The sequence below is a fragment of the Lepidothrix coronata genome, unplaced genomic scaffold (assembly GCF_001604755.1).
Source record: "Lepidothrix coronata isolate B3197 unplaced genomic scaffold, Lepidothrix_coronata-1.0 Scaffold28, whole genome shotgun sequence".
Lineage (NCBI taxonomy): Eukaryota > Metazoa > Chordata > Aves > Passeriformes > Pipridae > Lepidothrix > Lepidothrix coronata.
In genome coordinates, this window is record NW_016690208.1 from 2,972,748 (window position 1) to 2,996,651 (window position 23,904).

Here is a 23,904-nt window from a genome sequence, read left to right on the forward strand (position 1 = left end):
GTATAAGATGGAGAAGCCTCATGTGAATTAACTCTGCTCCTGTGATTATTCCAGTCCCAGCAAGCAGGTTTCTCACTGAAAAGCAATCTAATTCCAGCTGTAAGCAAAGCCAGTTACAGTGCAGGGACTAAAACCAAATTAAATCTTGTGTATGGCTCAACAAGGGATGGGTTATTGAGAGGAAGAGAGGAGAAATCAATGTGAGCCTGACAGGAGCCCTGTGCAGGGAAGGGGGGAGGAAGGGTAGGCAGGGATGGGGATGGACATACGCTGCCACTTCCAGCATGTGGGAACGACTGTGTTTGAGGAACAGAAGGAAAGTTCGTAGATAAAATTGGAGTGGTGTTAGGGATCCACTGCAGGGGGCATGGAAACAAGAGGGAAGATGATTATGAAAAAATGAGGGCTCAGAGGTAAAAAGCAGCCAGAAAATTCCACCTGGAGAGCAGAGGTGTGAGCAGCCCTGGGAGGCTGGAGGAGCCGTGCCCGGCCATGGTGTGTGGCATTGGAGGAGCAGTGTGTGCTGTCAGAGCGTGGCATTGCCTCTGTCCCTGCACAGCACCGGGATTTTGGCAGCAGCTGGCAGTGCCCACGGGGTGATGAGACACTTGGCAGCTCGTTTCTAGTTGATGTTCACAGTCAAGGGAAGAGTAAAACACTTTGCCCTCAGAGCAGACCATGAACCGGGGCAGTTTCTCCTGCTGCAGCCTTGGCAGGTGGGTTCAGAGAGGTTTCTGTGATCCCCTCACTCCATGTGCTCCTGGGCCCTCCTCCAAGCCCACCCCTTCCTTCACACCTCAGCCTCCCACCACCAAAGACCCCTCACCACAGTCTCCCAGAACTTTGGGGAAAAGCAGAAAGAGATGGAGCAAAGGACACAGGGACAAGGGGGAGGAATTCTCTGCCTTCTCCCAAAAGCCAGATGGACTGGGGTGGTCAAGAGTTTGACAGAGGATCTGGTGACTCCAGGGGGGTCACTGCTTCTTCCCTGGGAGCTGGTGCAATGGGCTGGTGCTTCAGGGTCTCCTCTGCATCTCCTCCTCCCACAGCCTCAGCCGGGTCCATTTCTCCGTTCATGGCTGACAGTTTATTTTTACTCTCTTTCTTCTTGGTATCTTTTTCTTTTCTTTTCTTTTTTTTTTTTTTCCTTTCTTCTACCATCCTGTCCCTATTGATCTGCGGGGTAACTGGAGACGCAGAAGAGTCAAGACAGGAATAGACGCGAGCGAGCCCTTGGCCTGTGTGCTGTGTGTGTGTGTGTGTGCCAGGCAGGGTGGGGAAGGGAAGCGGGAAGACTTTCCCCACAGATCTCTGTCCATTGCTTCATTTTCTCCTCAGTGCAGGAACGAGCTCGGTCATCTCCTCGGGAACGGGTGAATGAGCTTTCCCCGGCTGCCGGGGCCGGCGCGATGAAAGCCGCTGCTTCTCTTTCCATTACACGCCGAGTCTCTTTGGAGTAATTTTTTCCCCTCCATAACGTCAGTCACCGCCGTGCTCAGCAGGCCAAGCTCCATCACGGAGACATTAATAAGCTGTAATTGAAGTTAATGTGCCATGGCCGGGACATGTGGATCCAGTTAGGAGAAATCACATTGAGCAGAAGCGAATCAATTTTAGGCTGATTTATATTAGGATTTCTTTCCTTTATCCTCCCCTGCCCCAATGCATGCACTGTCTGTCTGTCTGTCCATCCTGCTGGTGATGAGCAGTCCCTGGAGGAAGGCAGGAGGAGGGAGTGTTCCTCATCCCTGAGCAGCTCCATGGAACAGTGCCTCCTTTCAGGCTGCACTCAGGCCCAAGAGGGACCAACCTCCTTCTGGTTCTGTTGAGGTTGTTGGAGACTCTCCAGCTGATCTTGGCTTCTCCAACAAAGCTGTCTCTAGAAAGGAGAAAAGAAGCAGGTTTGGTCCATGGAACAGTCTCTTGTTGAGGGTCTTGGATTTTGTGTGATGGCCGATGTCCCCACTGAGCATCTCTCCCTGGGGAGCAGGGTGGGACCTGCACTGCTGCTGCTTTGCCAAAGGGGAACAGGCAGGACCTGGGGTGATCTGTGAGAGCATGGGCTTACCCAGCTGAGCTTTCCCAGCCACAGTGCTGAAGCATCACCCCCAAAATAGCCACAGGCTCACCCAAACAATTCCCAAGAACTTGCCCAGTGCCCCTGCAGCCCTGGGCCAGCTGCCACCCACACTCAGCAACTTTGGGAAGACCACAAAAACCAGGGCAAGCACTGCCTGTGCCTGTCCCTGCTCCTTCCCCTGCAGCTCCTGGCAGACAGAATTCAGGTCCCAAGAGGTAGCAGCATCCTCGTGTCAAGGACGGCCAAGTCTGTGCCAATGGTGCGCCGTGTTCCTCGGCCCGTCCTCGCCTCCACGCTGGGCAGCCCCTGGGAGCTGGATGGCTGAACTTCCCTGGCACTCCTCCAGGCTGGAATTAGCTTGAGTTCAAGCAAAATCTTGCTCTTGGTCAGATAGTTAAATTGAGTTAATGCAGAGCAACTGTTCGCTCGAGTCTTGCGAAGGTTTCTGCTCCCACCGCAGAACAACGGAGGGAAAACTTGCAGAGCGAGAGGGAGGGAGGGAGTTAGAGAGAAACCCAGAGAGCTCCTCCTTCCCCCAGAGCTCCTGACGCTTTGTCAATAGCCAGAGACGGATGCCCAAGGTCCTGTTACCTGCTCCTGGCTTCGGTTTGTGAGGGTTTTTATTTCCCCTCCGATTCTGTTGCCGAATTGCGTCCGGCCCTGAGCGGATAATAGGATTTCATCGATAGACTGAGAAGGTGATGTATGTTAAAGCACTTAATATAAAGAGACTTCTACAGGAGCCCAAATTCAATTTGGCCAATGAACTCAATTGCAGGCATTATTGCATTCCAGGAGAAAGACCAAGAGCATTTATACACATTACTCTGCAAATATTTATGTTCACATATCCGTGTGATGTCCTCTTCACCCTTCCTCCCTTCTGCTGCCCGACCCCCTAATGGGGAAGTTTGGTTTCGTGTTTGCTTTTTTAAGACAGCTTTGAATGTAAATAATGTTCCACCAGTCAGCAGGATCTTGACAGCTGGTGAGTGTCAACTTATTTAAAATAAATAGCCTCTCGGATGGGAACAGCCAGCTAGCGTGCTCTCCACTCTGGCATCTTTTAAATTGTCTCATCTTTGTAACCCAAACCTCAAACCATTTTGAAGGGCACAAGGAGGGTTCCTTCCATCCTGGCCACACAACGAAAAGTAAAAACCCACAAGGAAAATAACCCACTCACATGTCCCTCTGACCGAACTCAGGGCTTTTTTTTTTCATTTTTTTTTGGCTCTGCACAAAGCAGTGAAACCCAGAAGCCTCTCGCCCTGGTTCAAGCTGAAAGAAACAACATGTTAAAATGGCTTTTCCTGCCCTTCAGTCCCTGGACCGCAGGCTCCAGTAAGCTCCCAGTCCTGCTCCTGGGATGAATGAGCCACCTTTGTCTTCTTCAGCCCTTTCAGCCCTGCTCCAGGCCTGGCAATAGCAAACCTCTGCCAGAGCAATCTCCCAGCAAGGCAAATCCTCATATAACTGCTCCCCACAAAGGGACTGCTCTTCTTCCATGGCCCAACCATTAGAAGCTATTTTTACCTGCTTCCACACGCACAGATGGGCCAGAAACAATCCAAGCTCAGCACCCGTTATGCTTTGCCCAAAAGATTTGCTCCCTGCTTTTGCTGAGCTGCCAAAACAGTTGCAAAGGAGCAGGTAAAAGTGGGTAAGTGATGGCCAGGCAGCTGCTGGAGCGTGCTGAGAGCAACGGCTGGGGATGACAATAGAGAGATGGAAAAGAGTTATTCATGTTTCCCCGAGAGCCGAGATCAGTTGAAACATCATTTTCCTTGGGGATGGAGAGGAAAGAGCTCCCTTCAAACACATCATCCCATGAGACTCATTAAAGGCTCATCAATTACAGTGAGAGCAAACAATTCAGGGGAAGCTCTGATAAGCCTTCCTTTGGCCGGCAGTCATTAGCAGCTCTCTGAGCACTGCCTCTCCCCAGCACCAGCTCGGGGAGCAGAGAGGGAGCAGGGGGGCAAAGCCACACGGGTAAGGGTGAAAAGCAGGAGCCCAATGTCTCAGAAACCAGCAGGAGGGGACCAGTCTCCACAGAATCCCTGGGGACACACGGCAGCATCCTCGTGGTGAGCACAGGGTAGAGAGGAATGTGCAGGCTGGGCTGGAAGGAGACTTGGAAAGGAGATGGTAGCCCACTGTAGTGGACTTCTGCTGCTCCATGTCCTGTATCAGGATTTTTTAAGGAGCTTGGGGCAGTGTTGTCTCCGTGGGAACTCGGTGGAAGGTGCAAGGGGACAGAACAGCTCTCTGGGTCTCCAGCCAGCAAGTGGTTCCTCCAGCCCTACCCCACACAGCAGTGGAGTCACTGCATCAGTCCTGAAGGGGGGTGCCAGCACCCCAACACTGTCTCAGCCCCATGGGGAGGGAGAGGGATAAGGAGGTGCTCTTTGCCTTTCTCTGCCTTACTTCCCTGCTCTGCAAGTGGGGTTATGGACAAAAAAAAAGGTTGTAAAATACATAAGAATCCTCGGAAGGAAAACAAAGGGCTGGGAGGACTTTTTAAAATCACTTCAAAAGTCATTATTAATGAAAGCTCAGGGAAAGGGGCTGTTTTCCCAATCCCAGCATGGCTTCTGCACTCACCCCCTTCCTCTGCATGGGCATCTCCTTCCCTCACACGTGGGCTTGGCACCAGACACCTCTCCAGCCGCTCGCTGCTGTGACCTCCAGGATGCTGACTTGGAGAAATGCAGGAAACTGTTCTTTATGGCTGGGGAAAAAAAAAAAGAAAAGAAAAAAAAGAAGGACACTTTCCTGTAAACTTTCCTTGGCGCTCCAAGCTCCGTGATGTTCCCTGGTGGAGGCATTGGCAGCATCAGATCGCACTGCACCACTCCGAGGAAAGGCAGCAGCTGAACAACTGCACTAAAATAAACTCCTAAATACCCCATTGTGCAAACTGTAACATCCTGGGCCACACAGTGCCCCAGCCTCCCTTGCTGGGAACAGTGTGAGCCAGTCTCTGTTTAATGCACACAGTTGTGTGACCTGCTACCCAGTGCAGGATGGGTGTCCCCAGGCCGTGGGTGCTGCTCACGGGTGTGCTCTGGGGCTGCTCTCCTCGGGCTCTTCCCCACCGTGGGCTCTGAATGCTCACTGGGAAACAGCACTGTCAGTGTGTGCCTTGACCCACGAGCTGGAGGAGAAACACTCCTGGCTCTTCAGCCCTCCAGAGCCAGAGAGACCATATTGCAACCAGCACTTTGCTGGAGCAGCCCCGGGGCTGGAGTGGGGCCATCGCTGCAGGACACGGCGCAGGTGTCTGCCCTGAGCCTGCTATTTAAGCCTCACTGCTAAGTAGCTCCTAACCTTTCCCTTCATCCTCTCCTTCCTGCCGTGGCTGGCCGCCGAGGAAGACGGGCAGAGGCAGGCAGGACTAGCAGCTCCCACCCAGGGGACTGGGCTAATGCCATTTACTCCAGTCCCTGCCAGCTGAGTCTTGGCTGTGCACAGACCATCAACAAGCACATGTCCTTGGGCTGCAGGCCCAGAGAAGCCTGAAGAAGGGGTTGAAGATGAACCTCTGAGCCCAAGCAGCAGGAAGGCTGGGATGCAAAAACCTTCTCCCCAAAACAGGGCTGGCAATCAGGGCTGGCTGACAGTGCTCAGCTGTTGGCCATTAAATAATGCAGCCTGATTGATTGGGCTGAAAAGTGCTGTGCTGAGGGGTCACCCTGCTGGGGTTACAGTTCCCTGCTTAGATTGATGATCCTCAAAGGTCAAATTCAGAAAGCAATTCCCTGGTAAAATTGATCCTTTGGATAAAAAAACTTCTGCATGGTGGCAAAGGGCGAGTGAGAAAAATCAGTGACCTGGGCCCAGGCAGGCAAGGTGAATGTCTGCCTCTGCTTTCTCTTTACTTAGTTTTCCTAGTTTACACCAATTAGGAAGTGAGGATCTTCTCTGGGAAGAGCAGAGCTCCATCACACCTACATGCAGTGGCTGGGGGACGTCCTTGAGCACCTACCCCATCTCCATCCCGCTGGCCAGGGCAGGAGGCAGCTGGGGCTGTCCCAGGAGCTGGTGCTCAGCTCTCAGCCCTCCTCAGCAGTAAGTGAGCAGTGTGTGTGTATGAGCAGACACATCTGACTGCTCTTGTTTTCCCTAGAGCAAGAAGTCTGGGTCCCACTGCTTGGTGAAGGTTTTGTAGCTGGAGCCAAATTAACAGGTCTCGCCCTCCTGCACTGCAGCAGTTGGAGCCAGAAGAAGCACCTCAAAACATCTGCTTGGCTCTTGGTGGGGGATGCCAGGAACAATGATGTGCTATGTGTGGAGGGGGTTATTGAGGCTGTCCCAGGCCACCTCAGAGACCAGGTGGTGGCCCCCCAGGGCTGCTGTTCCCACTGTGAGACTTCCAGGGTCAAGGACTGGAGCCAAGCACTACCCTGCACGTCATCCCAACCTTCAGGGAAAACAAGGGGCATGACAGTCCCTGCATTCCTCGTACCCACTCCCCTGGGGCTCTTAGACTTGCCTTCAGCTGGATTGTGATGCTGTGCCCTGGAGCTGGTCCCATCCCCTCGCTCCCACCACAGGAGGAGGGAGGAGAGAGGAGAGCTGCAGCTCCCAGAAGCTGTTGCTCTGTTCAGGCTGGGCCCAGAGCAGCAGCAGTGAGGCTTTGACCTGCTTTAACCCACTATCTTGCCTGCTTTGCTCTCGTCTGCTCGTTCTGAAGTGAGAGAAGGAGGCCACGCTGTGTGGACGCTGAATAATTCAGAGCCAGGCTCTGCAGCACTCCGGGGCTGGGCATCACCTCTGCCACAGGGCTGGGACAGCTCAGCCAAAATCCTTCCTCACCAGAGGCAGAGGGGACACAGAGCATCTGAAATTCAGCCTCCCTCCTGTGTAGGTACCAGCCAAAGCCACTTCCTCCCCCTGGATGCTTGGATTTGTGACTTGCTCCCAGAGCACCGATGCTTGGAGGCTGTTAATGCTTTCAGCCGTGACACGGCATCTCCAGCTCTCACTAACACACAGTTTCAAGTGGAGCATGCTGAGTGTGTCTGCCTCTGCTCCCTAGAACACATTTTCTTCCTTCCTCCCTTTTAGAAACTGCAAAATTCCCTCCTCTGCTTGGTCAGAGACAGGGCAGGATTGTAAGATGGGGAGAGAGATCGTTCATCCAGCTTATGCTGAGCCTCTGAGCGGGGTTTGCTAGAATTAAGGACAGGGAGGGGAGGGGGGGGAAAAATCATACATGAGGTCAGCTTATCCATCCATGCGTGAGGAGAGCACAGCAAAGGCAGCCTTGGTGGGTCAGGCAGGTGGCTGGGGAGCTTCTTTGGGGGCTCCAAGGTAGAGGGGGAGAGGCACCAGGAGCTGGGGGGCATGCGCAGCACCAGCTCCCAGCTCCCAGCCTAATCCAGGCTGTTTATCCCAGTGCAGATAGAGCACAAGGAGCAGCAGGCCATTTTTCCTCTGTCTTCTCTGCATGGGGCTCATTCCCTCAGCTCTGCAGCTCTTCAGCCCTGTAAAACAAAGTGTTGCCCCATCAGATTTCACCCGTGCACAAAAGGCTCAGCGTTGCTGTTTTCCTAATGGTTCTGCTTCTGAGAGTGTAAATTATCGCACAAAGCATTGGGCTGTGCTAGGGATCGACTGTCTGGAATGAAATGAGATGTTTTGGTCCCCAAAGTCTCTGTCTGATGGTCTGAGCTCGGGCCCAGGAGTCACCAGAGCCACGTGTGAGTTATGGGCTCAGTCTCTGTGCTCTGCGCAAGTCACCTCCGGAGTGTGAGCAACAGGAATTATTGTGCACAGAGATAATTATTCCCTGCATACTGCACTACAGCTCATTAAAAGTTTCTTAATGTTTGCAAATTGCTGAATAGTGTTTTTAGTTGTTGCCTTCTCTGATGAGGCGCATTCTGATGGTGACTTGCTCTCTGTGTTATTTTGATCACAGCAGGCTGGGGAAAAGGGTTTGTGCTGTGCAGCTTCACACCACGGGAGAAAACACTGCTGACTTTATCACAAGGGGCAAGGGCCAAGTCCCACCAGTGCTGGCCATGCTCCTCCATCTAAAGTCCAAGACTGCCTCCCAGTAAAAGGGTAATCACCCAGATTTCTGTAACAGCCCTGAAACATGAGTGACTCCTTCCTGGAGTCTCAGCTGGAGACATTGACTTACCATTAAAGTCTGTGCTACTGCAGTCGGATGGTGGGAGGAAAGCATCTCTCATCTTGGACTAGAGACAGCAGATGCACCTTGGGCAAGGAATTGGACATCAGAGCTCCAGCACATATCTGGGGAAAACAGCTGAGTTCAGTGATAAAGTCCTGCAGAAGGAACAGAAAGGGGGTGACCAGCCTGGCTTCAGCACTACATTTTCAGCACTACACCGGGGGCAAAGAGGAGCAGCAGTGACACCTGACAGCTCTTCCCTGTCTTCCTCCTCCAGGTGTAAATGCAACCTCCACGCTAACCTGTGCACCTTCAAAGAGGGCAGCCTGCAGTGCGAGTGTGAGCACAACACCACGGGGCAGGACTGCGGCAAGTGCAAGAAGAACTTTCGCTCCCGGTCTTGGCGAGCAGGATCCTACCTGCCTCTCCCTAATGGGTCCCCCAATGCATGTAAGTAACCTGCAGGGAGCCAGCCCTGGCTGCACTCCCACCTTGGGCTGCACAACACCCACAGATGGGAGCAGGGTCTCATCATGTCCTTCTCTGACTGGAATCGGTGCAGGATGCTCAGCTTTCGAAAGGGAAGCGGGTATTTACCCCTGTCTTTGTACACAGAGACATGAAGGAGGATCTGGTGGATGCAGAGGTGGTGTGTTGGCTGCTGGTAGATGAGCGATGAGCCTAAATGATGGTCAGGAATAGGGAGGATGACCTCAGGCCAAGATACAGGTCCATGGCTTTGTGGCAGTGCAAATTATTGTCCGTTAGAGAAAGCATTGTTAACCACAGCAGAGCACTGGCTGGGGAGTAGGAGTAGCAGTGCAGGTTGATTCCTGGATCCCGTTCTGTGCACGTCAGTGTTCCAGGCAAGCGCCGCGAGCTCCGGTCCCTCTGCGCAGCTCCAGTCTCATCCAATTGCTGCTGGAACAAGGCTCTGACAGAAGCAAAGGCGCGCAGGCGGGATGGAGGATCCATCCCCACCATCGCTCGAGCAGGGGAACTGGGGCAGGAAACATCACAGATGGGCCGGTTCCTCCTGGGTTTCTGTCCAGTCCACATTAGCAGACTTGTTTAAATGTCACGGAGCCACGGTAGCCACTCCAGCCTTTCAAGCAGCAGCTTTGAGCGTTGCCAAAGAGAACCTTTTCCCTCCCACCCCCCAAATTTTTTTGAAAGATTCATGTGCTTTAAGATGATCAAAGCTGAAATTCAGGCTCCGAAGGCCGTGACAGGAATGTTTTGTGTGTGCCAGGGCTGGTAGACGAGCAGGTTCTTTGAAAGGGAACGAGCTTGTCAGCTCCCACCAAGCGGCTGCATTGCTTCAAAGGAGCCTGGGAGAGTTTCTGGTGTTGACAGGCACAGACATGCTGTTCTGTCTCTCTCCCTCCCCTCCGTTCCTTGTGTCTCTTCCTATTTCTCTTTCTCCTCTGCTTGCTCTTCTCCCATTCATCTCTCTTCCCATCTGTCACTCAGTCTTCTTCCTCCTCCCCACCCCAACTCTCTCTGCTGCTTCCTTCTCCCCACATCAACATCCTCTTCCTCTGCAGCAGAGGCAGTTCTCTGAAGACCTCTCCTCTTGGTAGTCCTGCCTCTTCTGTTGTTGCTCCTGTGCTTTATATTCATGCAGAGCTGAGACTTTCCATGATTTACCCACAGCAGGGAGGAGCAGGGCCACTCGTCTCCTGGGTGCCAAAAGCCAGAAGCTGGTCCTTGGATGGACTTTGGAGCTGCTGCCTTTGCAGTGTCCTGTGGAGCAAATGCTGCAGTGGGAAGAGTGTCCAGCCCTTCTTGCTCACTGAGAACTGGTTCAGTCCCTACAGCTTGTCCTTAGCCCACTGAGTCTCAGAGGATGTGCTTGTCCTTTGCTGGGCTTTAAGGGCAGGTCAAGGAAATGGTTAAGAGAAAAAACCATCAGCAAAGGCCACGCTGGTTTTCCTTCCCCATATGACAAGCTTGAGATGCCAAGACCCCAGACAGCACTGTCTGGTTGCTTCTGTGGTTTGAAAAAAGCAGCTTTTAAGCTGTTTGTTGCAGCAAACTGATGTGCCCATGAGCAAGACCCCCACTAATTAACTGCTGTTTGGTCCAAGGTTGTGTGTCTGTGTGACCTGCTGGTAAGAGAGTTGGTGGTGCCCTGCTTCCAGTGACTGGGCTTCTTCTCTTTTTTCCAGGTGCAGCTGCAGGCTCAGCCTTTGGCAGTAAGTAAAACCCAAACTGAAATGCTGGCATTTAACACCTCGGTGCATGGTCCTTGTGGATGTCACTAGGAGAAAGAAATATGGTTATTTTCTGTCCATTATCATTTTCCAGGCAATAAGTCTTCCCTAATTGTGCCTCATTTTCTGTCTTGTCAAAGAGTCTTACATTTTCCTCCTTTGACTTCAGGAGCCTCATTTTGCCTCTTCCTCTGGCATGGTTTCCCCCCATGAGGTTCATTAGTATGGCAGCCGGAAAGGAAATAAAAAAAGACTCTTCAAAATCACCAGCGCTCGCTGTGAACTCCCCCCACCCCTCCAGGATTGCAGGATTCTGCTCTGAGAAGGAGCTGGGTGTGAATTATTTGGCATAGAATCCAGTCTGGGTCACCTTGGGCTATCAGTAAAAAAACATATAGAGCATGTGTACATCTGCATGTACACGTGTATGTGTATGAACATATGTCTGTGAAGTGTCGGCAGCAAAGGCAGCAGAGCTCAGTGGGGATTTCTGCTGCAAGATTGATGGGATGAGAGGACTCCTTATTTAACAAAGCTGGAGGTAGTTTGATATCAAAGAGCCCGGAGTTTTGGGTAAGCAGAAGCCTGGGTTTGAATTTTGTGGCTCAGAATTCCCCTCCAGAAGAAACAAATCAGAGAGCTGAATGAATAATGAATTCTTTGGTTTGCAGGCAAGTGGGAAGAATTGGAGGAGGAAGAGTTTCAGAGAAATGCAAATGCAATTAAGAAAAATGCACCTAATTGACAAGTGGAGGACAGGTTTTCTGGGTAAATGAACCATATTTAGATTTTAAGCAGTTAAATGCTTAAAATTTTCAAATGAAAATTAAAAGTCTTCCTTCAGTAATTTAGAATTAGAAAAAATAAATGTTTTAACAGTCCAAAATGTTCTTCACCTTCCTGGTCAAAACCATTTTGATAACTCTTTTTTTCCCCCCTTAACAAAGCTTGGCATCCTCAGCTCTACCTTTGTTTCACTGGAAAGCGTTTCCCATCAAAATTTGCTGCTGGGGAGAAGCTTTGGGGGTGCTGGGAGCGATGTGCAGGAGGTGGACAGGAGGGATTTGTGTCCAAGGCCAGTTAAGGAGAGATTATTTAGCCTGCACAGGAGACTAGAAGTGACCTAAATTAAGTATTTAAACTAGCTCAGGGCTATTATGAAATTAAGCATGATAATCTGCATGAAGCAGTGGGACAAACAAGGACAGGAGGGCAGCAGGTGTAAGTTAAGTAGGAATTTGTGTTTGAGTGTTATTTCAGTTCGGGCTGTTGTGGTGCCACACTCAGGGCTGCTCCTGCCCAGCTCTGCGGGGGCTCCCTGACCCTGAACCATCCTTTAATTTGCAGGGTGCCAGTGGAAATGAACAGGTGCCAGTGATCCTGGTTGGCTTTGATGGTGCTGAGTAGTTTGGGGGTGTCAGGAGGGAATGGTGCTGGGTAAGGAGCACAACTGGGCACGTGGACACTGGGCAGTGGAAGCACAGCTTGGGCTGGGAGTTCATTCCGCCTGCACCTCACCCCATCCCTGCCCAGACATGCCTTCATTTCCCCTTTTCAGCTTAATTGGCAATTAGTTTATGATAGAGCTGTAAGTATTTAAGCCAATATCTGCACCAACAGAGTAAGCTGATACAGGCACAGCCTCCAGCCCCTGCACACACACACACACACACACACTCATGTGTGTCATCGAGCTGCCGTCGCCTTAATCCTCTTGGTGCCCCAGTTGTGACCGTGCTGAGAAATCAGTCACCAGTTCAGCCCAGCAGCAGCAGCCTCGTGGGAGTGCAGGCTGGCAAGGAAACCCTCCATTCCCCCCAGTAAGTGCCTCCCACCTCTTCTCTTTGCTTGTCAGCGTACGAGCGACCGCAGCGGGTAAACACCCCAAAAACCACCACTGCAAAAACGACCACCACAACAACGCCCACCACCACCACCACCACCTCAACCACCACCACCACCACCACCACCACCACGCCCCTACCAGCCACCACCACCCAGCCAGGTGGGTGCCACGCTCGCTGCCTCACCTGGAGGCCAGGACTCTTCCCAGCTCCTCTTTTCAGCTGCTTCCCATGGGACTGCCGTGCCGGTGGCCCTGGATATCTGCTCTGTAGGATGATGATAAAGAGACATGGATAAAAATCACCCTGACTCATTTCACATCTCCCAGCCTCCAGGCAGCTCTGGTTTGCTGTTATCTCTATTCAGCTCCTGTCCAACATGAGCAGGAGCAAGGTTTATGGTCCCTGTAAGCAGGGACAGCCACAGCAGGTCCACCTCAAAGCCAAGAGACAACCACCCCATGGGTTGCCATCCCACCTCACCAGCTGTCCCTCTGTCACCATCAGGGCAGCAAGAAGTAAAGCCAGGAATGGATGTGGGGGAACCATTGCTTTTCCCTTTTTGTCCTCTCAATTTTCATGTTTTTTAAAAACAGAAGGTTTTCAAAATCCATCCGTCCTAGAGCCACTTGTCCTGCACAGGGCTGGCACGGCTGCAAGAGGTGCTCTCTTACAGCTCTACCACAAGGCAGGGCAGGAAGGCAAGGAAGATTTTACTGTCCCATAATAAAGTTAAACCATGCATCTCTCTGGAAGGAGAGGGGAACTGCACCCCATCCTGCTCCATCCCTGACCTCCTGCCAACATTCCCCAGGCAGCTGCTGTACAAGCAGCCAGGGAGCATGTGGGGCTGCAACTCACACACACGTGCCAGAAACATCCTTTCCTAATTTCCAAAATCACCCCGTGGAGGAAAACTTCTGTCCTTTTCCTGGGGGTTCCTCCTTCCCTCCCCCCGTGAACAAGGAGACGGCGTTTTCGCTTGTCTTTTGGAAATGAGCAGATAAAACTTAACAGCAGGACATTTTTTTTAAGCTTCTCACGGGGGAATTAGACACGCATTCCTCCCCTTGCCATGCTTTCAGGGCCTGATATTTCCCAGGAGGACGTTTTACACCCACAGTATGTTAGTAACAGTCTGTCTGGGGGAGCTGCCAGAAGCCAGTCAAAGGGATGAGGAAACTTGATTGCATGTTTATGCAAATATAGATATATTCATGGAAGTACCCTGCTTGGGGAGTTAATCAGGAAGCTGAGGGCTTAGGACCGACTTCCATGGAGTTGGAGTGACCCTGGAAAAAAAAGTGGAAGTCTCAGCTCTGTTAAGAAGTGTTCCTCACCCAGATCCATGCTGTACTTGTGCAGGAGGAGGTTCATCCACCACCCCTGCCTGGCGCTCACACCATTAGCACGGCCCCAGCAGGGGCAGTGGTCACATCTCCATCCACACCAAATGCTTGGAGTCATTTGATTTATATCCATGCTCTCCTGTAGCAACATTTTAGGGCTGTTTTTTAGCTGTGTACATGTGGGTGATGTGCTTAGTGCCTCTCTTGTGTCTGACTTGCAGTGCTCTGCCTTGTGTTGTACATCTGGCATGGGCAGGATGCATCCGTGGGGCTGGGGGTGGTGGGGGGAAATCTCTCCTGCCAAACTGCTCTGAGGGACCTGAGAGACATCATGCACCTTGGGGTTTATTCCTTCTCCAAAACCTGCTTCCTGGCCAGAGAAAATGTTTTCCTCATGCTTTCATTAACTAAGGGCAAGGGACAAAATTAATAGATGGCAGCCCAGCTGACAGATCCCTGCCTGGATACAGTCAGGCCTGAGCTCCAAGCTCCTTGTCCCCATCCAGATCCCCATCTGTGCTTCTGCACAGCCAGGTCCCACCATAGAGTGGTGACAGTCCCTGGAGGGGCTGTCCCACATAAGAAGGCAGCCAGGGCCACCCAGCAGCTCAGGGACCTGCTCTTACCTGGGCAACATGCTGGGTTTGATGACAAAGGTCCACCTGTGCCCTTGACCAGCAATAGAGAATCAAGGCCCAGCTTAATTCTGATCTGCTTTTGGCCAGAGACGTTCCTCCTCCTCCCTGCAAAACGTAAAGTATTTCTTTAAACACTATGACATCCCCACAGGGTGCAGATCTAACTCACCTGGACCTCAAGGGAAACATCCTGTTAAAGAGGTGACCCCTCGAGCTCCTGGTGGGACACACGTTTGCAGGAGACACAGTAACCCCAAGCAGGGTCAGAATCCCAAAGTGAGACACCCTGTTGTCACCCCCTTTCTGAGTTTTAGAAGCATTAAAATCCCTCCTTGCTTTAAAGCCACCTCGGTCAGCCAGGCACTTAAAAAAGTCCTGTCAGAGCCCTGCCCCATCCCCGCGCCGCTTCACCCTCTAACTGACACACTGTCTTCTGCCCTCTGAATTTCTTCTTCCCACCATAAGCAAGCGTCATCAGACCAGCCTCTGAGTTTGCTGCCTCTGTGCCCGTGACAGAAACACAGAAAAAAGCAGGTATTTAAAGCCAGCCTGATGTGTTTTCCCCCTTCTCCTTCGTGCCTCCGCACACTAGTGGGTAGCAGCAATGCTGCACGTAGGCTTAGAGGAGTAGATTAGATTTGGGTTGTCTCTGGGTTGCATGGATCTGCTAGACATCTGCTTCCTTTGGCTGCTCGTGGTGTTTTCCGTGGTCAAGGTGGAGCTGTGGTCGTGTTTGGAGAATGCTTTTGTCGCCTGCTGTGCGGTGAGAGGGGAGAGAAGAATGAGTTCATGGGCAAGGCCTGTGGTCTGAAGGCAGTTGAGGCTGCCAAAATGGGTAGAAGAAAGGGAAACTGCAGAGTTACCTTAAGGAGGATGAATTAAGTGCTATTCTCCTTTGCCTTCTGCGGTTCTGTTATTTCAAAACCTTCCTTGAAGCCTGTCAGATTCTTCCTTGCCATTAGTTAAATTTTTCCCTGTATTCAAAATAAGCAAAAAAATAAGCTTTCCCTCCACTCTCTGGTTTGTGGCAGTTTCAGCAGTGCCAGTTCACCTCTGGGAAAAACAGAACAAACCTGAGCCCTGCTTGATGGTTACGAGCTCCTGACAGCCTGGCTTTGTGGAGGTCCTGCAGAAAGGGGACCCCTGTTTATGTTTTGAGCAGGACTTTTTCAGGGCCTCCCACTACCCCCAGCACTGTTTGCCCCAATGGTTTTTGCTATGAAGTGTGACTTCTTGGTTCAGTTTATTCCACTTCTCCAGAAACCCACCAAGAACAGCAATTCCCATCAGAGCTGCCCATGGTTTCCCATTTGTACGACTTGGGTCTGGGGGCAAAACGTGTCTCTCCCCCTCCCAAAATGTAAAACTGTCCATTATGGCCCTGAGCTGCAAGGGAAAGGTTCTCAGGATAATGAGCATTAATAATTTTCCTGGCTCTGTAAATGTGATTGAGTGGAGGTGTATGTGAATGACTAAAAAGCAAAATGCCTCCAGGGCTGTTTTTTATTGTGACTCTAATTAAACCCTTGCCAATTTGCACTGGGCTTTTTTCATATTCTCTTTAACACCATATTAATATCAATTGGTTTCCACTTTCCAGCTGAAAAGGACAATGTCTATCACCTTCTCTTAGAGCTCGTCATTAAAAAAATTATTTTTTTTTTTACTTTTTTATTCTGTATTGTTTATCATCCCCCTGACAAGGCTGGGAAATCACATTTTTCTCCTACTCGGGTTTGTCCTTTGAAACTTGGCAAGGATCAAGAGATTTTTTTTTTTATTTTTTTTTTCCTCCTCCTCCTTATGTTACCCAACTGGAGCTCGAAATTAATAATATGGCTTTTAAAATTTTTAGTCCTTGGTTTGTTTTCTAGCAAACCTGAAGATTGTTACCAATACTGAGGAGCTGGGGAGGGGGATGGAGCCAGTGGGGGTGAGGGTTTGCAGGGAAATCAAACAAGTGAGCTATAAATTTCTTGCTGGTTTAATTTCCCTGCAAATTGGCATTTTCTGAGGGAAAGGCAAAGCCTGAGGGAAGGCCTGGAAGTTGGGATTAGGAACCGAGACTTGGTGCCTCTGTCCCAAGACACCTGTGCTGTTTCTCAGCGCTGTTATTTCAAAGGGGTGCAGAGCAGGTGCTGATGCAAACACAAGAGCAAACCCCTGTATGTTGAGCTGGGCTGAGAACAGGCAGCTCAGCACACACTGCCATCCTGCCCCTCCCAATCCAAGGGCTTCCCAGCCCCTCCAAGCCTGAGGACACACTGGCCACCCTGTGCCAGCAGCAGTGCTGGCATCAAGGAGGTGCGAGAACCCGAGTGGCACAGGGTTGGGGTGTTTGGTTTGTGGCTCTGGCTCCTCCTCAGGGTTCTGCAGGGCTCCTCGTGGGACACCAGCCCTCCCAGCACACCCAGTAACACAACTTTCCCCTCTGATCACTCCAAGACTACACCGACTTGTCGGCGGCTGCCCCGCTGCAGGTGGGCTCTCCCCCGGCCCAGGCTGGCCCAGGAGCAGAAGGTAGGAGCCACTCAGTGGCTGAGCTGGGTCCTGCCAGTGAGAACCAGCTCCTGGCGCTCTGAGAACGCTTTAGTTTCCAGCTCTGAACCTCTGCTTTCCATGCCTCTCTCCTCCTCCACCTGGGAAAAAGCTCGGGGTTTGTCTGTGCCCTGCACGCAGCTGGGACTCTGGTGAGGCTGCTTTGAGCCTCGGGGTTTAGTCGTGTACATGAAAGATGAGGATGGTAAGTGGTAGAAGGGATTGTTCACAGCTTGCTGCTGGGGTGAACGGAGAGGATCATGGAAATCCTGTCATCTCCCGAGACCGGAGCCTGTTTGTAGAGCAGAATCACTCTGTAAATGGATAAGCCTGTGTTGTCTAGAGCATAGATGCCTTCTTGTTCTCCTGAGTGACTGCCTAAGGTGAGCTGCTCCTGGTGGGAACCTTGGGAGGTTTCACACTGGCTGTCAAGGCTGAAGCTTCTCCTCCTCAGGGTTCCCACCAGCACACACTTCAGCAGCTGCCCACTGGTGCTCAGCTCCCATTTCCCACCCAAGATCCTGTAGCTGCTCCTGCTGTAGACACTGGCATCACTTCCAGTGCAGAACAGGGCACCCTGGGCCTGTCTCTGGCCTCACAGAGAGACAAAGCTGCATTTGGTGCAGTAACAAGTGATGGGGCCACACCACAGCCATCAGGGCTGGGTGGTGCTGACAGTCTGTGCTGAACCAGGAGGGCTGTGCTGAGTCCTGACAGTGGTCTGCAGATTTGGCTTCTCTCCGTGCTTGGGCAATGTAAAGACCACATGCCAACACTCAGCCACCCAGCAGCTCCCACAGCCTTCCCTTAGGAACACTTTCCCTGTCTCTCTTCACGCTTAGAAACGCTAATTTTCAGGAGACTTTGTCTCTCGTTCCTGCTTCAGCACATCCTCAACCAGATACGGTTCCACCCACCTACCCTAGAGACCTGCCTAGAGCTTCCAGTGTCCCTTTGCCACCTTTGTAAGCAAACAGGGGGGGATCTGTGTTAAATCTGATGTTCTCTCTGATGCCACCTGTGATGACCCACCAAACACAGCAGCACTTGGACGCAAGCTGAAGCCCCCAGACCCTCCCAAGAACATGCGAGGTAAGGCTGTGCCCGTCCCCAGGGTCAGGACAGGACAGGTTTCTCCCTCAGTGCCATAGGCCAGGACAACCCACCTGCCCTCAGCATGACCATCAAATAATCTAGTCTCCTTCTTGGGGGGTCCATCTCAGCTCAGTTCTGCTCCTCCAGCCCCATGGAGGTCTCTTTGGAGACATGTTTGGGGCTGGGAGAGCCCATGGGCTTCTTTGGGAAGGGGTTTTATGCCATGGCCAAAGTCAATTGGGCAAGGTTAATTGGGCTGATGGGCTGCTCTGGCCCATCAGGGCCAAGCCTTGTTAGCAGATCACCCTGTTCCCAACAGCCCGTGGAGCCTCCTCAGAGCCATGACCCCCTTCTCACTGAGGGCTGTTGCTGTCAGGACGTGACTGACACAGGTGGTTGTAGCTGGCAGTGCCCACCCAGCGCCTCCCTGAGCCCCACAGCGCTTGCAAGGGCTCGTGTTCCACAAATAAACAGCGAGACCCCTTCCCAAACACCCTGTGGGACCTCAGTGCTGCTCCACCTTGCCCCTCACTGGGGTCACCAAAGCGCAAAACCCCCCCAGCACCAACCAAACCCCATCAGCTCGATGGCCTTTACCCCCAGCGCTGGGTCATTCCATGTGGGACGGGGGTCTGGCTGGCAGCACAGCCCCCAGAGAGCCCTATCCCGGCTGGGGCAGCCCCTTGCCCCGAGGAAACATCCCAGCCCAGCCGTACTGGGCTGGCCCTGGGAGCCCTCTGCCCACCACAGCGCTCAGGCGTGTTTTATCCTCTGGCGTAGCGGCTCCGAAGAGCAAAGCAGGGCGCACAGCACACTCTGCAGGCAAGAGGCACGGCAAAAAAACAGGTACGTGCTGCTGGGGACGGGCCAGGCTGGGGCAGCACCTGCTCTGCGGGACCCTGTAGCACCCCCTGCCAGATCCCACCTCCGTAGCACTTTTCCTCCTCGCAGCTTTTTGGTGGTGACCACCACCAAACACAGTAGATGTTGGTTTTAAGCTGTTTAGACTTGTAGATCCTTGTCCCAACCAACCCAATCCACACCACTGAAGGTGCATAAAGTGGGGAGGAAGATGTGTGAGTAGCTCCTCCCAGCTCTGCAACAGAGCCGTGCATGGAGTTTTTCATGCATCAAACTTCGAGGAGGGGAGAAGAAGAGGAGGAATTTAGCAGCTCCCAGCTCCTGGTGCAGAAATAGAGAGGGGTGTTCCTGGCTTGGCATTGTTCTTGTGGCAGAGCTGCTCGTGGTGTTAAGCAGTGAGAAAAAGCGTGTCTCTGATTTCTCTTAAGCGTCCTCAAAGAGCTCAAAACTCATCCGGCTCAAACCAAACTCTGGCCCAGTGGCTCCTATCGAATCATACAGAGGTAAGAGGAGGGAGGGTGGTGCTCCAGGGCTCCTTGTCTTCACTCAGGTGATGTGGTCCAAGAGACTCAGACATGGAGAGCACGGGGAGGGTCTGGCTATCCTAGTCGTGGTTAGCTGTCAGCTGTATGTAGGAGTGCATCCCTAGGCTGCAACAACACTTGGGAATTGCAGACACAATAATTTGAGCTGAAATTCTTTGGATATTGGTTGACGAGGCAGAAGTTGTTTCACAGCAGGTCAAGATTAAAACAGACTGCCAGCTCCTCCTCAGGCAGCTGTGAACCATGGGGAAACCTCTGCCCTGCTTCATCTTCCTTGGTCATCATCTCATTGATACAAGTTTCCTTCTCCAGTTGCATGTGCATGGCAACCCACACCCTTCCATCCCACCCCTCTGCCATCCTTGAATGTTTAATGTTACTTGCCTGGAACAAAGTCCCAGCTCTGAGCTTTCCTCCTCCTCCTCTCCGAAGGCTGGGGAAGCTCAGACTTGGATGACACTATTTCTTCCCACATTATTCCCTGCCCATGCTGGCTGGGAACCTCCTGACCAGGACAGCTGGGACATAAGGGAACCAAGTCATCTCCTTTCCTCCTGCATTATCCTTTTAAACTCCCAGTAAGATCCAGCACTTGGATCTGACACTGCAAGGTTGTCACCGTCCCAGGTCATGGTAATAAAAAGCAAACACAAGAACCACATCATGCAATTCCTCTGGCTACAAATTCAGCCTGGCTGGCTGTGTTCTAACATGTGCCCACAGCAGAGAGAGGTCAGCCCTGGGGACATGAGCTGTGCTTGGCCAAGTGACAGTGGCATCTCCCACCCCACCAGCTGTGCCAGGCAGCCCTGCTTCAAACCTTCACACACCTGTCCACCAGCTTTTGAAAGACCCCACCCAAGCCACATTGCCTTGCACAGACTCATTTTAAGCATTAAACCTGAGAGTCATCACCCTTCTCAAGCAGCATTGGCTTGGGAGACACAAGGGGTGTGCTGAGAAGGGACACAGAGGGAAAAAATCCAGAGACAGCAAGGTTTTACCTGGACACACCGCAGCTTCAGGTCCACCTGAGCACCCTCTGCCAGCTCCATCCCATGGGCCAGTGCCCTCTGTGCCCAGCGAGGCAGAGCCTTCACCAGGGCTCTGCACCCCAGCCCAGCTCCTCATGGGTCCTGCAGCCTCCCCAGAGCCAAACCCAGCTCTGCTCATTAACAAGGCAGCTGTGTAATTAGCACCTGACTCCCCTCCACTGCCTGCTCCCACAATTATGCAGTTCCTGAAAGAATCATAGAATCAGCCAGGTTGGAAAGGACCTCTAAGATCATCAAGTCCAACCCTTGTTCCATTACCACCGTGGTTACTAGACCATGGCACTAAGTGCCACATCCAGTCTCATCTTAGAAACCTCCAGGGATGGAGAATCCACCACTTCCCTGGGCAGCCCATTCAAGACATCATGTCCTGGCATTGCCAGGGTCTGGCTCCACACCCCAAGGGGACAGAGACCCTCACCCTGCTCTACTCTCTGAGCGATGACTTCCAGCCCTGATGCCCCCACGGTGGTGAAGAACAGCCACCACTGTGTGCACTCATCCTGCCCAGGCCATGACATTCCACCCGGGCAGGAGCATCCCCCGGTGTGGCTCCTCTCCTCCGCCCAGCGGGAGGGAGGGTGTGCCCAGCCCAGCTCCCCAGGTCTCTCGTCCTCTCCGCAGACTGTGAGTGCTACGGGCACTCCAACCGCTGCAGCTACATCGACTTTCTGAACGTGGTGACCTGCGTGAGCTGCAAGCACAACACGCGGGGGCAGCACTGCCAGCACTGCCGCCTGGGCTTCTACCGCAACAGCTCGGCCGAGCTGGACGACGAGAATGTCTGCATAGGTGAGTGTGCCAGCCCCGGGCAGGGCCGCCGGCCTGTGGGATGGCTCATCTGGGTCCTCTGTGGGGTGGGCTTCGGTTCAGCCCCTGTCCAGAGGATGGTGTGCCCACCTGTGTGTTCTGCGAGGATGGTGGTTATTACAGTCTGTGCAGCTTCCCAAGGAAGCTCTTCCCTGAAAACAAACCTCAGATAATATCACAGAATCGCAGAATGGTTTGAGTTGGAAGGGATCTGCCTTAAAGATCATTTCATTACAACCCCCTGCCATGGGCAGGGACACCTTCCACTATCCCAGTTTGCTCCAAGCCCTGTCCAACCTGGCCTTGGACACTTCCAGGGGTGGGGCAGCCACAGCTTCTCTGGGCAACCTGTGCCAGGGCCTCACCACCCTCACAGTAAAACAATTATTCCAACTGGATTCAGATGCGTTGCTGAGCCAGGAGGGGCTCAGCTCCAAAGAGGGGTGGCCTTTGCACCCATGGCTCTTTGCACCATCAGGGTGTCTCAGGCCTCCGTGTCCTTCCTTGGTCTGTAATGTCCCTCCTGTAGCACATTGCTGGGCTTTTCCAAAGTCCCCAACCCCTCCCTCAGGGAATGGGCATGCACAGAGGCCCCAGGCAGGGCAGGCTCTGACCAAAATGTCTCTGGCCAGAATGTAACTGCAACCAGATCGGCTCCATGCACGACCGCTGCAACGAGACCGGCTACTGTGAATGCAGGGAAGGTGCCACGGGGCCCAAGTGCGACGACTGCCTGCCCAACTACTACTGGAGACAGGGCTGTTTCCGTGAGTACCGGGGCTGGAGAGGCACGGGGACGTGGGGATGGGTCCAGGCAGGAGGGGGGTCTTCAGCACTGTGATGCTCAGGGTGGAGGGTGAGCAGATTCCGGCCATTCCTCCCAACTCCAAAACGACTTCGTAGCTTTGTCTGTGGAGTTTGCACCTCCCACTGTGTTCCTCTGGCCTTGGAAGTGCTCTAGCACTATGAGGGTTGGATAATTGAACTGCTAGGAGCTAAAAGCTTCTAGTTCCTGCTGCAATCAAGGGGTTTAACACCCACACCCTTCCCTCCATCCCTTCCTCTCGCCTCGTAGCCAACGTCTGTGACGACGAGCTCCTGCTCTGCCAGAACGGCGGCACCTGCTACCAGAACCAGCGCTGCATCTGCCCCGTGGGCTTCAAGGGGGTGCTGTGCCAGCAGTCCAGGTGTGAAGTGGACAAGAAGGACTGTGATGGTGCCCCCGGTGTGGGCAGCAGCCTCGGCACAGTCGCCCTGGGGGTGCTGGTCCTGCAGCTGCACGCCTGGGGGGACCTCTGACCCCGCAGGGCGGGGGGCCCAGCCCAGGCACGTCGCCCGAGGGACCTGGGGAGCCCAAGGTAACGGGTGGCTCTCCCCACCGTCTCCTCCGCCTTCCTTCACGCTAGGACTTGCACAACTTTGGGCCCACTTTCCCAGCAGAGGTATCCGCAGAGAACCCGGGGCTGGCTCCTGCCCAGCCGGGGTGGCCCAGCCCAGAGCCGGCTGTGGAGCGTGGGGACTGCACCAGCCTGTGCCAGGGGCGTGGGCACGTCCTTCCCTCTGCACAGGGACTCTCCTTCCCTGCCCCACACAGGGTGAGCCGGGGCCGCCGGGGCCCTGCTGAAATAGTGCCGCGATCCAAGGGAGATTTTTTTTATTCTTACTTTCATTACTTTGGTATAGGCTGGGGTGTTCTTTTTATTTTTCCTCCTCTTAGTGTCCTGTTTCAAAAGAGCCTGTCATGACAACTCCGGAGCCCCACGACACAACAGGCAGGGGAAGGGGAGGGAGGGAAGGGGGGACTCTGGTCCATCCCTGCTGCATAGTCCCACATCCCACCATCGGCCTGGCCGGGCCACGCACATACTGTTGCCTACAACTCTAGTTGCTGCATTGATTTTGTATTTTCATTGCTGGGTTTTGTTTTCTTGCACTTATGGAGGACACAGGGGCCACGAGGCCCGTGGTACGTGAGGAGTGCAGTGTCTTATCCACACATGTCCGAATAGTGTACGGTTCAAATACTTTTTTTGGTAGAGACTTATTTTTGTTTGGATTAAATGTTATAACAGAACCACAACTTAAAGGGACATTTTGCCATGAGCATTTGATTCTGGTGTATTCTCCTCCAGTAAAGCAACTATTAATGGCTGCTTGATCACCACGTTTTCCTTTTTGTGTGCACAGTTAATTACAGGTAAAGACTTATTTTTTTGATTCATAATGTCCTCTTGTGTTTTCTGAGTCACTACCAAGGTGCACCACATGGTGAGGGAGAGGGGAGGGAGAGAGAGGTTGCCTCATCACTGAGAGCTGTTAATTATTTCTCCTAATTACTTTGCTGAACCTAGGTTAGACTACTAACTGCAGATGACGAACAAAGCCTGGGTGATGCATTAAGCACTGGTATTGTGTGGAAAGGCCATTTCCAAATGAGTCTGTGGCAGGAGAAGGCTGGCTAGTCCAGGGCTGCTTCTCCAGGGGGACCTCAGGTGTCCCAGTCCCATTCCAGCTCCCCCTGCCTCCAGCTGGTCCTATGATGCACCTTTTGCAGACAATGCTCTTTATTTTGTCAGCCTAGAATTTCAGTATAGAGATCACAGGGACTAGATAACTTATTTAAGGCTCACAAACATGCCCCTATCTGAGGAGGCATTTGCAACCAAGTGCATAAGCAAAGGCAGGAGAAACCAGAGACAAGAAATGATGTAACTCAGTCAGAACA

At 52.6% G+C, this 23,904-nt stretch overlaps 1 protein-coding gene across 2 annotated transcripts in view; it reads left to right on the forward strand.

Annotated features, from left to right (window-relative positions):
- Window positions 1-23,403, forward strand: part of NTNG2 (netrin G2) — a 47,782-nt gene extending 24,379 nt beyond the window's left edge. The window contains exons 4-8 of one of the 2 annotated variants that reach the window (XM_017810220.1): window positions 8,506-8,678; window positions 10,400-10,426; window positions 20,994-21,161; window positions 21,812-21,946; window positions 22,255-23,403. In XM_017810220.1, coding sequence (XP_017665709.1) covers window positions 8,506-8,678; window positions 10,400-10,426; window positions 20,994-21,161; window positions 21,812-21,946; window positions 22,255-22,478 — 727 coding nt within the window. In that variant the 3' untranslated portion in view covers window positions 22,479-23,403. Of the gene's footprint in view, window positions 1-8,505; window positions 8,679-10,399; window positions 10,427-12,299; window positions 18,517-20,993; window positions 21,162-21,811; window positions 21,947-22,254 lie in introns of those variants that run through there. The other variant, XM_017810222.1, reaches the window with a different exon arrangement.
- Window positions 23,404-23,904: the final 501 nt, after the last annotated feature.